This window comes from Anarhichas minor, unplaced genomic scaffold (genome assembly GCF_050575085.1).
Source record: "Anarhichas minor isolate MPS153535 unplaced genomic scaffold, ASM5057508v1 ptg000009l, whole genome shotgun sequence".
Lineage (NCBI taxonomy): Eukaryota > Metazoa > Chordata > Actinopteri > Perciformes > Anarhichadidae > Anarhichas > Anarhichas minor.
This window is the reverse complement of record NW_027466455.1, coordinates 6,435,646-6,449,405: the sequence shown is the minus strand read 5'-3', so window position 1 is coordinate 6,449,405 and position 13,760 is coordinate 6,435,646. Positions and strand designations below refer to the sequence as shown.

The 13,760-nt window shown below is 41.3% G+C and overlaps 1 protein-coding gene across 1 annotated transcript in view; it reads right to left on the bottom strand.

Moving 5' to 3' along the window:
• Nucleotides 1-13,760, bottom strand: part of sorcs2 (sortilin-related VPS10 domain containing receptor 2) — a 284,143-nt gene that overhangs the window by 32,359 nt on the left and 238,024 nt on the right. The window contains exons 12-14 of the mRNA XM_076087245.1: nucleotides 8,765-8,841; nucleotides 8,387-8,478; nucleotides 7,819-7,926 (exon numbers count right to left, since the gene is read on the bottom strand). Coding sequence (XP_075943360.1) covers nucleotides 7,819-7,926; nucleotides 8,387-8,478; nucleotides 8,765-8,841 — 277 coding nt within the window. The remainder of the gene's footprint in view (nucleotides 1-7,818; nucleotides 7,927-8,386; nucleotides 8,479-8,764; nucleotides 8,842-13,760) is intronic.

Below are 13,760 nucleotides of genomic sequence, written 5' to 3'. Positions count from 1 at the left end.
AATCCAATCTGTACAGATACAGATTATCAGACTGATCTGATGAAAACAGTATAATTAGACCATGATCACCAATTTAAGTCTTTAATTAAACCTGTCAGTTCACATTATAACATGTTATCATAAAACAGAAGTTTAACTGCACACAAGTTGATAATGCATCTGTAATGGCTTTTCATATAAAATGAGTAAAAGCAAAAATTTGAGAAAAAGTCCAAGAGGCAATATTTTTGCTCACTGCTATGGCTTCAAACTAAACATTGTCATTAGGCTTGGCTTATTTTAGCAAGTCTACAAAATGCACCAGTCTTCTTGATGAAATGGTAAAATGACTCATTCCACAGGCAGCAGCTACCAGATAGAGCTCAAACTCTAGGCTTCTTCAGACCCTAATGTTTTACAATGAAGAGCTTTGGAACCTTTTTCAAGAACATCTTAATGATTGGGATGGGAAGGCACTAAGAATGGCCTCTGGATTCAATCTATGGCTTTCTAAGCTTCTACCTGCCTTTTTTTGTCAAAGGCTGTTGTACAGCATCCTGGACAGCATCAATGGAGGCAAGATTCAAGAACTTGGGAAAACTTAATTTTATGGCTTTAGTTAATTGTAAAAAGTAAAAATGATGAGACAAAACTGAATAGCCTTGCCAACCTCATCAGAGTATATTGTTTACAGATGGTCAAGGAAAAATTACCTCTTCAACTGCTGGTTTTTGTGGTTGAAAATAACCTTTAAAAGGCAACATAACTGCTGGAATTAGTTTTATTAGTATTGACCATTCCAGCCACCATCAGTGGAAAATTATTTTTCTGCCTTAAAACACTTAAAGATCTACAGCCGCAAAAGGAAGGAGCAAGAAAGACTTTCATCTCTGACTCGCATATCAATCGAGAAAGACAGAATCATAAAACTGAAGACCAAGACAAAGGAGTTTTAAAATGCTGTCAACATCCTTCTCAAGAAGGATAGGCACAGGGACCTCATCCTCAAATAATGTAAGCAAGCCTAAACACACCTTCTCTCTCTCTCGCTCTCTATCGTACACACAGTGAGTCTGACTGTTCAGGTTCTCGATGTGTGTGTATCGGTGTGTATCTGATTTTGTCTGATCTCTTTGTCCTTCTCAGCAGATTACAGCTAGGTGGCGGTATAGAGGTGATTTTCAGATTGAGCTACATTTCAGAGATAAATGTACTTTTTACTCCACTACATCTCAGAGGTAAATATTGTACATTTGTCTGACAGGTTTTGTTAAATTTTCAGACAGTAGAGGCTGATGAAATACAAAGCATATTAATTGGGTTTTGAAATACAATTACTCAATGTCCAGTAAGAGATCCTTTTCGTTTGCCATGGACGCCAGTTATGACAGTCGACCCTCCCTAGTTGTATTTCTGGAATAGGTTTTGATGCGTTTGAGGGCTGAAAATGTCCGCTCGACAGAGGCAGTTGATATTGGGATTGTCACCGTCAAACATGCCAGTGTGTAAAGTTGATGCACGCTCTCCACCAGATCTTTCTGCTGAAGGAAAGCAAGAAGATAAGCAGAGCTTTTTCCTTCAAAGTCAGCCATGACATACATTACAGTCAGTTCTGTTTAAAGCCGCGTCAGATAGATATCATATCATCAAATAGAATTCCGTGACTCTGCGTTAGGCTGGAGATGGCCAAATACGGGAATTTCTTCCTATATGCCTGAAACATCTGGGGGTCGAGGAGGGAGAGAAACATTAATTTCTCGGGGTCTTTGAACCGATTTCGTATCTGGGCAAGAATGTTGTCCAAGATATCGCTGTGGAGTTTCTGGTACAGTGCACGAATATCTCCCTGCGCTTGGCCTCTCCGTGCGCTTTGGGAACCTGTTTCATGCACAGTGGACTCAAAAGTGTCATCAAACCGTCCCTTTTCTCTCTCAATAGTGTCACAAAACTCATCCACTCTTTTCAGACAGAAATGTACGTCCAGTTTTTTGTTCAGTAGTACTCCAAACAGCACATCCGAATACTCAAAAATCCCATGGAATGTAAACAGCAAAAAAACAAAACTCAAAGTTCTCCAGATGGGCTTTGCATCTGTCAGCACAGCGCACAGATTCTTCGTCGTACTCGTCATGGTGCTCCAGAATGTGCTCAAAAAGCTCCTGTTTTTTCAAAGACCGTGTTGACCAGTGTAGAGCTATATTGCCACCGTGTTGGTGCCACATGAGGAAGCACTCCTTACTTTCGTCGTGTCCCCTGAATGGCTCCTGTTTACCCAAAAAGATGACACAATCTATCAGTCTTTTCACTATTTTCCTTAACGTTTTCGTTGTGGAGCTCTGTTTCCCTGCCAACGATTTGTAGAACCACTCGGGTCTCTCCAAAAGTTTTCAAAAGCACCGTAAGCTTGAAAGTGTCCTGCTGTTCTTTTGTGTCTTGTTGCTGCCTTGGTCAGGCAACTCAGGTTAACAAATCCAGCGTGGCTCCAAACACCAAGACGCTCAGTTGCAAATAAAAGGCATTCCCAGCAATACAATTTGCAACGCTTCTCCGACGCTGTCAGCCAGGAATACCGTTCATAGTTGATGGACTGAAAGTGGCGCACAAATTTCCATGCTGGGTCAGGGCTAACTGTGGGGTTGGCCGACCCTTTCTTACGATGTCCAGCTATTCTTGAAATGTCCTCGAGAAAAGCGTAAATCCGCCACCAAATCCGTTTCTCCTCCCTCAGACATTGAGTGTTAAAATAACAAAGTTAGGTTAAAAAAAAAGAAGAATTTATACCAAGCAAAACGCTAAAAATGTCATGTCAATGTCATAACTTCTTACATATCTTTCAATTGAAGTCTTAATACTACTACTACTCTGCTAGCTAGCTTCAGTTTCACAACAGTCACACTAGCCCATTGACCAATCACGCCGCACGTTAATGCTGACATACTCGGCTAGGCCACACAGAAGCTCTGGCACGTAAAAGAATACACCAGACATGTCAAACTAAAAATCTGATTGGTTGAAGACTGACAATCAACAATATCATCCCCATTTACTTAAACTGCAAATGTTTCCAGCAGGCCTCGGGCCTCTCTTCTTACTTAAAGACAGCATGGGGCGAAATCTGATTGGATAAAAGCTTTACTAAAAACAACAGCGCTGGAAACAGAGCAACTGAGGAAGACAGTAGCTATGCACTGTGATAATAAGATAATGGGAAAAATAATTAGAATACATGTAGTGTATTTATGAAAAATGATTAAATTATAAAATAGCTATGTTTAGGCCTTAAAGGCTTTGCTGGCCCTTACGGCCCACCACTGGTGTATTTGTAGGTGTTGAGCTTCATTTGTACACGAAACAAATAGGGGTGTAACAAAATTCTCGGTTCGGGTCAATACAATACAGTGGCCGTCTGTTGTCAGAGCAGCAGTGGGTGCTTCGGACATTTGACTCTCTGTTTGGGCTTTTGTTTTCTTTAACAAAGCAGGAATTATGGTCTGGCGAAATAGGCAGTGGCGGTTGCTTTAGCCCTGTTTGAATCAGTAGAGAACAGCTGCCTAAACGCTGCGGGGAGAGTTTCTAGCGTGTGTGCTGCTGTTGGTTTTCCTGCTAAGCTAATTTAGCATAGCGCGCCTCCCAGAACACACGTGCCTCACCAAAGTACAATGTTGTTCTTCCCTGGTGGAAGTGTCGGACAGCACGTTACCTGTTACGTCGGGTGGGTTGCCATGTTGAGCGCAGTGGCTCCACCGAGAGAGCATTTTATTTCCCACAATTTAAGCTTATTATAGTATTATTCAAACAAATTTTTCGGTTCGTAATGCGTACCGAACCACGAGCCTTGTACAAAACGGTTTAATACGAATATGTGTATTGTTACACCCCTAGAAACAGATAACCCGTAGCTGTGCCGTCATAATGAGGTTATTAGGAGGTGGTTCAACTGGAGTAGGACAGCACTGAAGGCCCAGGTATAAAACACACAGCCCGCCACTGAAATACACTAACTGCACAGTGCAGAGATACATGACGGGATGCTGCGTCATTTATGGACAATGCATATAGTCAAAATCAATCCAGCAACACTGCAGCGCTAAAACACGCATTCCACCACACACTCAAGAGCACGGGCCATTCAAATATTATTCACATCAGAGGGAACAATATTAACCATATCATAAAAACAACACAATAGAAAAATGAACACAGTAGTAAAGCTACTGCAGATGTAAAAACAAAAGCAGTTCACTTACCAGAGCTGCTGTTCACTATTTAAAGACAAAGTCCATCCTCCTTTCTTTGCTAATAAAGAGTTTAATCCCACGGTTGTACAGTACCTCTGGGTGTTTTAGTTCCAGTAAGAAGTCCTTCTCGATTCATGGACACCAGTGATGACAGTCGAGCCTCCCCAGTTGTATTTCTTGAATACGTTTTAATGTGTTTGAGGGCTGAAAATGTCTGCTTGACAGATACCACCGCCCAAAATGTCACGCTAGCCCACTGACCAATCACATATGGCAAATGTCAAAGAATACATGTCAAAGAATACGCCCAACATGTCAAACTAAAAATCTGATTGGTTGAAGATTATGACAATCAACAATATCGTCCCCATTTACTTAAACTGCAAAGGGTTTCCTGCAGGCCTCGGACCTCTCTTCTTACCTAGAGACAGCATAGGGATAAAACAAGCTGTGCTGGAATAGATGGAGCAGGAGAAAGAGAGAGAGTTCTTTTCTGACACTCTTGGGGTCTGTAGAAACACATTAAAAGCCATGAAAATGTGCATTTTCTTATAGTAGGTGATCTTTAAGTAGAGCTGAGACTGATTGGAATTCAGTATTTCTTTGTAGACTATCTTGTCATCGGACAAAGTCTTTGACAAATAAAAAGTTTAAGCCCATTGGTTGTGCTATATAAAAAGTCAAAGTCTAGTCCCATCCTCTCGGGATTACAAATGTTTGTATGAAATTAAATTGTTATATTTCACTATGGATTCAAATGGTTTGCCTGACTGAGAGACAACTATCTTAATTCCTATGAATAACTTCTTCTATAATACAAGTAGGCAATCCAACAACTGTCGTCATATTAAAAGTGCATGACTACATGAACATGCACCAGACTGCTGCACTGTGGAGCCCGACAAAAAGGGCCCAGCAGAGAGACGAAGAAAGAAAGTGAGGCAGAAACATGAATTGCACAAGTACAGAGCTAAACTGAGGTTACAATATTGTAACCCTAGTTCTATAAGCAAAGGCTAAGCACTTTAATGGACTCCATAGGTAATACTTTCCTCCACTCACGAGCACGCATTCACCCACAAACATTTTGCATGAACATAGCCGGGCCTTTTAGGGCATACATGGCCCCTTTAGTGCATAAGGCAGTGTGGCAATGGGTGTTTGAGAAGACAGGGAAATATTAGCCCCCCCTATTTTTTTGAAATTCAGTAAAAGCTAAGGTCTCAGAAACGTATACTATTTATTTGTCACTTACCTGTATCATTCTGTCATTAAGTCTTTTACTGGGATGTGTGGTTATTTTACTTCTGCTAAGCCCAACATTGTCAGCAGAGGGCACTCTATGCATTATACTGAGCATCAGTAGCTAACGCGAGTAGAGCAGAAGAAAGCCGTCAGTACGTGATGAGCGAAGTGTAATAGGAACAGACAGTGCTTCTGACCCGACTTGTATTTTCATATATTTACAGGTAAACTGACTTTAAACAGAAACATGTTGATATAAAATCTGTACTCACTTGAGAAGCCTTATGGTGCGTTCACACCAAACGCGGCGCAAATTATTCGCGAGAGTAGATTACATACAAAGTCTATGCACAGACGCGATGAGACTGGAGTGACGCGAATTCGCGGCGCGATTGACGCAAATTCGCGTCAACCGGCAAATCGCCCCAAACGCGTGAGTTGAAATTTTTCAACTTTGGCGAAATATTCGCGTTACGCCCCAGCGCGATAGCCTATCAGCGTTTCTCCTGTCATCACTGACTTCCTGCCGTTGTTGAATCAGGAAACAAATACTGTAGCCGTCTGTGTTCACCCAGAGCTCTACGATACCTCATATCAATAGAGACCGGACCAAACTATGTGTATAAATGTGTGTGTTTAAACCATACGGTACAAACAATGAATAGACGCTGCCGTATTTACGTCTACATGACGTTATTCTGACTGTTGGTGGAGCTGCTACAATGTTAGCTTAGCCTAGCACCGATCCATCCGAGCTCCATTGAGAAGACAAGTACAAATCGGCATCATAACGTAGTTATTTCGGAGTCCCTTTTTGTCGGTTTATTGCCGTTAAATCACAGCCAAATCTGTTTATTTTGTGTTCATACAGCTGTAGTAAACAGCGACGTGTGGCTTGCTAGACACAGTGAATACACTTCGATAAAATCCACGGAGCTCCTCTGGACAATGTTATGAACCAGACATGACGGCGTTTAATTTCCCGGGATATCTGTGACTTCCACAACACGTACTAAGCAGAAATAGGTTATTTTTTCCAAGGTTAATGGCGGACAGTTGACCGGCTTTCAGGGCGATAAGCCACGCCCCCTCTCCGGCGCATCCAGCGCAAATGAACACAAATAGTCCCCGGCGAGACCGGCGGCTCGAATGACGCGTGGTGTGAACACGGTATAAGTAACTGAAAAATGCAGAGACATTTGATTGCAGTCGGGAATGAGTTTTTTACGTGCTTCTATTGTTAAGATGGCGGAGCTCATTGAAATAATTCTGCTGAGTTAGTTATATATATATGAATTGAGGGAATGTTTATAGCAACGTAGTTAAGGAATGAGCCAGCGTCAGGCTGGAGAGCTAATTACATGTACTGCTATTTGAATGCTAATCGCTGCTAGCATGCTAACGTATTAGCTTATGTTATTAATACCATGTGCTATCCCTCCAAAGCCACTGTGTCAGATGAAAATATTTCAAGCTATATCTTTTACAAAATAAGAGTTCAGTCAGTATTCACTTTTAATCTTTCTTTATTGTCATTTCTGTGAGAAATCCTATGAAAAGAGAATTTAGACTGGTATGGAAAGTAATGTGTGTTTATGGCATTTTATATGAGTTGGCAATGAAAGTGAAATGTTTGTTACGATGAGTTATATTTGTTATGGTGTAACGCAGGGGTGTCAAACTCAAGGCCCGCGAATCCGCCAGCAAAAAAATATTTTTAATGTAAAAATAATAAAAATATCCCCATAGTCGAAATTATGAGATAGAAATTCGAAGTTATGAGATACTTAAACACAACAGTCACAGAAGCAGCTCTTTGGCAGGTTACCCTACATTTGACATGGTAATGTATGTGAATACATTGAAGACTACTTTAAACGTGACTTTACAACAGATAAAATACTTCACGTGGGATTGTGCAAACGCACACTTGAAAGGATTTTAAGCTTTGAACAAAGTTAATGTAATAACTTGTGTTTGATGATATTTGAAATATGTGATATTTGTTATTTTCTTTAAAAGTTTGATCTTTGATAGAGTAATGTGGGTTTCTTAACCCTAAATTAGACAATTCATCAGAAGCAAGCAGAGAACGGGTGGTGTGAAAGGACGACAGAGGGGTTACACTATTGGAAATATATGTTGTGTGTTTAATTTTTGATGCCACAGAGATTTCTCAATTCAATATATCATAATTTACACCCATATTGTAATGTAATTTCAGATTTGTTAATGTTTCTGTAGAGAATCAATGTCTTCAGACCATTTATGATGAATTCAGCTGAACCTATACAGACTTTCATTGAATTTTTTTAATTGATAAATTTTTTCCTTTTGAAATTGGGATTTTACTCACGTCATAACCAGAGTCTCATCTCCTGGCTCACTCAGGAGTCCATCGACAAACACGGAGGTGCTGGTGAAGTTGTGAATGGTCCACGTCCGTCCTTCATCGATACTAAACCTGTGGAGAAATAGGCAGTGTTCACAATCAATACATTGATGAAAGTGTCTTCAGTTGGAGGTTCCATTGTTTATAAAATTCACTCCCAGTGAATTTACCAATTACTAAACCACACCCCTTGTCAATTAAAACCTTAAAAGTATTTGGAGCAGGGTGTTTGTTTTATAGCCTTTACAAAACTAAAACCAGTGAAATAATAAATAAATTCAACAATGTGTTCACCTGCTGTTGCATATTCTGCAACAGTTAGCATGTCTGGCATACTACTACAGTGGTAACCCAGCGTTACTTCTACAACCAAAGAGCACATTATTAACTTATTATATTATTTATGGGGTTTTATTTCCCCCACTGTGTGGAAACCGGTCCTGGATTTCTTCATTGAATTTGGGGATCAGGTCAATGTTACCTAGGTAAGGATTGCAATAGACATAGTGTCATACTGGAACAGCAATCTTACTTGAGTATCTTGAGGGGAATAGAGGTGTCCTTGATGGCAACAATGACCCCACCGTGGTCCAGGTACAGGATGTGATGCTCCTCCTCGAAAACCTTAAAAGAAGTGACATAAGAATGGTGGTGGGGGGGGGGGGGGGTAAATTAAATGGAAATGATGTGATCATTTATTTACATCAGTGCAAATCATAAAAAACAAAACATTACAACTAACAACAAAAATTATAGAAGTCATACTTGGCTGTACAGTTTGATACAGATTGCAAATGCATTTAATATACTCAGATTGTGTAACTTTTATGGGAGCAGAGGGGAAGTGTAGAGATAGGAGGGAAACAGCAAAGAGGGGGGGTAATACGAAGCAAGGAAGGGCAGGGTGTACCTGTCTCCATGTCTTCCCGCAGTCTGAAGTGATGTACATCTCTTCCTTATACTCTACTAGCTTGGAGCCAAGGTTACCTGAAGGAAAGGTCAGTAATTGAAAATTTAACTAGGAACATAATCTCATGAGGCAATCAAACAACAACAAATTCCAAAAGAGACAAAAGTAAATAGAGAGAACAGATGTGAACAGACTAGATTCACTGTCTAGTCACTAGACAGTGAATAACCAATTTAGAGAAATTATATATATATATATATATATATATATATATATATATATATATATTTTAAATCAACTAAGGTAATTAATTAATAAACAAGGTAATTTTGACTTGGTGGGTCAAACTTTTAATTTTCCCTTCACTTGCATTAATTCTAATGTTCTGTTTGGGCACTCCATGTCCTCTAACTGCTCAAAAATATGCCTATCAGGTAGCATCGGTACCCCTAATTTTATGAGAATGGCTTATAAACCTGATTTTTAAACAATGAAATGTGTCATAAGTAGGGTTAGCGACTGTCCTTTATTAGCCGGGACTACCCGTATATTGAACTAAATCTGTTTGTCCCATACAGGACCTCCCTTATTCTGTTTTGACTGCTAGTCTACTCTGATCAGCCGACGGCACTCTTATGCCAGATTTTTACTGTAGCTGTGCGCCTATGCGTTTTTTGTGGACTGGTGAGGGCACCTGGCGCACACGTCAGACTTACATAGTACTGTGGAGGATTGCATGTAGCATGTCATTTCTTTTGATTTGGACCTGCGGTTTTGTAAATCATTTGACAGGTGGTCTTTGATTTATTTGATAGGCCTGATTCAATAGTTCCATATAAGTTTGCCCCAACACTACTCCATGGCTGGAAATATAATTTTGGAAGAGTTGGATGATGATGAGGAGCTCCTGTGAATAGATTAATACGATGGTTGTTTTTCTGGAACAGGATGTGATGTACTCGTCTGCGGTGCGTAGTCACATTTTTCAGGAGGTAGGCGTGTCACTGCAGCTCTCTGTGGGCTACACAAAGTAATTCACAATCGGAGTATTTATTGATCCGCCAAAGCTTCAAGCTCATCATGTTTTTGGCACAGAACTGTAATGGTCTCTTGTTACCGCCATGGGTCCTTTCCGCACAAAGATGCCAGCACACACTCAAATAGCGTTTAGTAATGTTCTTTATTGTTATTAATGCAGTTCAGGCTGCTCTCGGCCGTGCGCTCTCCTGCCGTGCTCTCGAGCGCATCGCCGTACATGCGTCCGTCAGGATCGTCTGTCGTCCTGCCCGCCGCCGTATCAGCTCCTGTCTCCTGCTTACTCCTCTCTCGTGCCTCCATCCCTACTAATGTTTATATAGGGAGAGAGACAATCAAGGACCAGTTTCAGCTGCGGCTAATCAAACCTCTTCACGGCACCGTTCCCTGAACCACTCCCCCCCCATTCTGTCCCCTCTGCAGCTGCGCCCAACCGCGCCCAGCCGCCACAAGAACTTAATTGGTTTAAAAGCTACTTGCTTAACAGGAAACATGTCTTTTGGAATGAAACTAGCTCAACTTGCATCAACATACAGTGTGGTCTTCTACAAGGTTCTCTATTATTTCTTATATACATCAATGATTTGCATGTGATTTGGTAAATGGACTTGTACAGCGCTTTTCTAGTTTTCCGACCACTCAAGCGCTTTAACACTACATGTCATTCACAAAGTTATGGCAGGCTACCATGCAAGGTGCCACCTGCCCATCAGAATTAACTAACATTCATACCCATTCATACAATCGTACGCCGCAGGCACAGCCTACAATTTGGGGTTAAGTGTCTTGCCCAAGGACGCATTGCATGGACTAGCGGAGCCGGGGATCAAACAGCCTCTGATTGAAGACGACCCGCACTAACTCACCCACAGTCACCCAAAATAATTTCTCTTTATATGGCATGGATGGATATCTGGTTCAAATGCAATACATGTATAAAAGTGCTATGATCTTTAAACCAAAAAATAGTGTTCTCTATTTATTTAGATAAATACAGATTATATATGGTGACTTGACGAAAGCCTTCTGTACTGTACTGGAGAAAATTATGAAAATTCATCAAACACTACTGACTGTCTTGTTAAGCACAATGGTGCTTTGTTCTATGACTGAAATGTTGTGAAGAAGATGCACTTGGGAAAAACAAAAGCTGAGATGATTACAATGAATATTTTAAGACCAAAGACTGTGCAGGATATTTTGTATAATCAGAAACACTGCTCTGTTTACCATTTATTGAGCAGAGCCTACAATCAGGCCAATTGCCCAGCTCGCATAAGTCATAACATCTGCGATCAGTTGTTAGTGAATATGAAGCCACTTGTTTCAAAGATCTACATTATTTCATGTAAGGACTTCTCTATGGCTGAGCAAAATGACAAAAGACTGCTTGAATCATTCAAGAGCAGGGGATCATGGTAGAAGCGTTCACGATCCCTTTCAGGTTTAAACAAACCTGCGAATTCTACCGAAGACACTGAAGCCGAGTGAAAGACAATCGTCAGAACAAGAACGGGACGATCAAAAGCTGCTCTGGTCAGATGGGGCTACAAGGCTGGCCCAACCACATGTGAATGTGGAGAAGCAGACCATACTATGGAGCATTGCCTTGTCTGCCCTCTACTACCCAACCCTGAGACTCAAAAGACCTTGCAGTGTTCAATAAAAATGCAAAGGACTGTGTAAAGAAATGGGAAACTGTCATATAACCATCACGCTTCAGTGAAACGAAAAGAAGAAGATTCAAGAGCAGCAAAACATGGTGAGTCTTTTTGACATTTGAAATGGGTTTTATTTTGGCACATCACCCAAAAAAGGGAAATGGAGGCCCCCTTCTGGAGCCAGTGACGGAAGCGGAGCTCGCCGGTGAGCATCTGGTGGCTGGGTCTTAGTATACGGGGCTTGTCTGCACACAGCCTGCAAATTCTGCAAACTCCTTTTCTGAAGTTGACCACGGTAAGAGGCACCGGGCGGATGTGGATATTCTCATGAGTCCCCGGCTGAGCGTTGCTGCTAAATGGTAATGACTTTTATACAAATCAAAGTGCTCTAACACTACATGTCATTCACCCATTCACACCCATTCATACACTCAGGCCTAAAATAAGATAAGATAAAATAATCCTTTATTAGTCCTGCAGGGGGGAAATTTACAGGATTACAGCAGCAGAGTGGATAGTGCAAACAAGAGACATAGTAAAAAAACAATGTATCATAAATAAGTAACAAGCAGTAAAGGATATTAACTAAGAAGATTAAAAATCCACAATAACTAAAATATAACTAAATGAAAACAAAAACAAATTGTTGTATTGCACAGTGTATTTATATTGCACAGACTTTTAGTGTTGTGTGGTCTACTGGGAGCAGAGCTGGTTGTGCAACCTGACAGCAGCAGGAAGGAAGGACCTGCGGTACCTCTCCTTCACACACCAGGGGTGAATCAGCCGGTGGCTGAAGGAGCGGCACAGAGCTGCCAGGGCGTCCCGCATGGGGGTGGGAGGTGTTGTCCATCAGGGATGATAGCTTAGCCATCATCCTCCTGTCTCCCACCACCTCCACCGTATCCAGTGGACACCCCAGCACACTGCTGGCCTTCTTGATAAGTTTGTTGATTCTCTTCCTGTCAGCTGTCGAGATGCTGCTCCCCCAGCAGGCAACTCCATAAAAGATGGCTGATGCCACCACACAGTCAAAGAAGGAGGTGCTCCCTGCACTCCAAAAGACCTCAGTCTCCTCAGCAGATAGAGTCTGCTCTGACCCTTTTTGTAAAGTGCATGTGTGTGATCAGTCCAGTCCAGTTTATTGTTCAAGTGAACACCCAGGTACTTATAAGATCTCACAATCTCAATGTCCATTCCCTGGATGTTCACTGGTACCGGAGGAGAGTGTTTACCCCGGCGGAAGTCCACCACCAGCTCTTTGGTTTTACCAGAGTTGATCTGGAGGCGGTTCCGCTGGCACCATCCTATAAAGTCCTGGTTCAGTTCCCTGTGTTCCCTGTCATCACCCGCGGAAATGTGTACTGATGTCACAGTGTTAAAGGAATCATGCAGCCCTCACTTGGAAACACTTTTAATAGTCTGCAAACCATTTTATTCACCGCGGGAGTTTTCCTCATTTATTCTGGTCGGTGTTTACATCCCACCTCAGGCCTGTGTGAGTGAGGCGCTCCAACACCTGGCTGAGCAGATCACCAACATGGAGCACAAACATCCAGACTCCCTGCTCATTGTTCTTGGGGACTTCAACAGAGCAAACCTCAGCAAAGAACTGCCTAAATACAGACAACATATTAAGTGTAGCACCAGGGACAAAAAGTGCAAAGTGTAGAATACTACTGACTTGACACCAATGTGAGATCCGTGACGTAATTACTTATTTTATATCCTTGCTCTTCGCATCCAATGCTAGCTTCCAATATCACATTTAGCTGCCACTGATTGCAACTGACACTTTTGATATCCAACTGTCACTGTTTGTCTTAAACTCAAATAGAGTTTTCTTTGTCTATTTGTAACACTTGAACAAGTGTAATGTTTTCAACCGTCCAGGGGTGATGTTTCTTATACCAGTTATATGGAGGTCTACTCACTCCTATTTCAGTATCTGTTGTTTGTCAGTTTTCCTCCTGTTTCTTCTCTCATAGCCACAAGCTCGGTCTAGCTCTTGTCATTTTTTTCAATTCATGGAGAATTTTGTGTTCTCTTGTTTTTCTTCCAGTTTAACTTTCCTGTTGTCCTTAATCTTGTCATTAAGCTGTTAACATTTTTACTTTGTTCTTCTCAATTTGAAAAGGACAAAATGCATGCAAACATAGGAGCTCATGTAGAACTTGCCGTCCTTCTTTGGACTCTCTCTCTCTTCCTATATGTTCACAATCTATCTATACATTGTTTTTCAGCCCAATTGTTCATATTATAATTTGATTATGTTGGTTATCTGTACACACAACATCTAT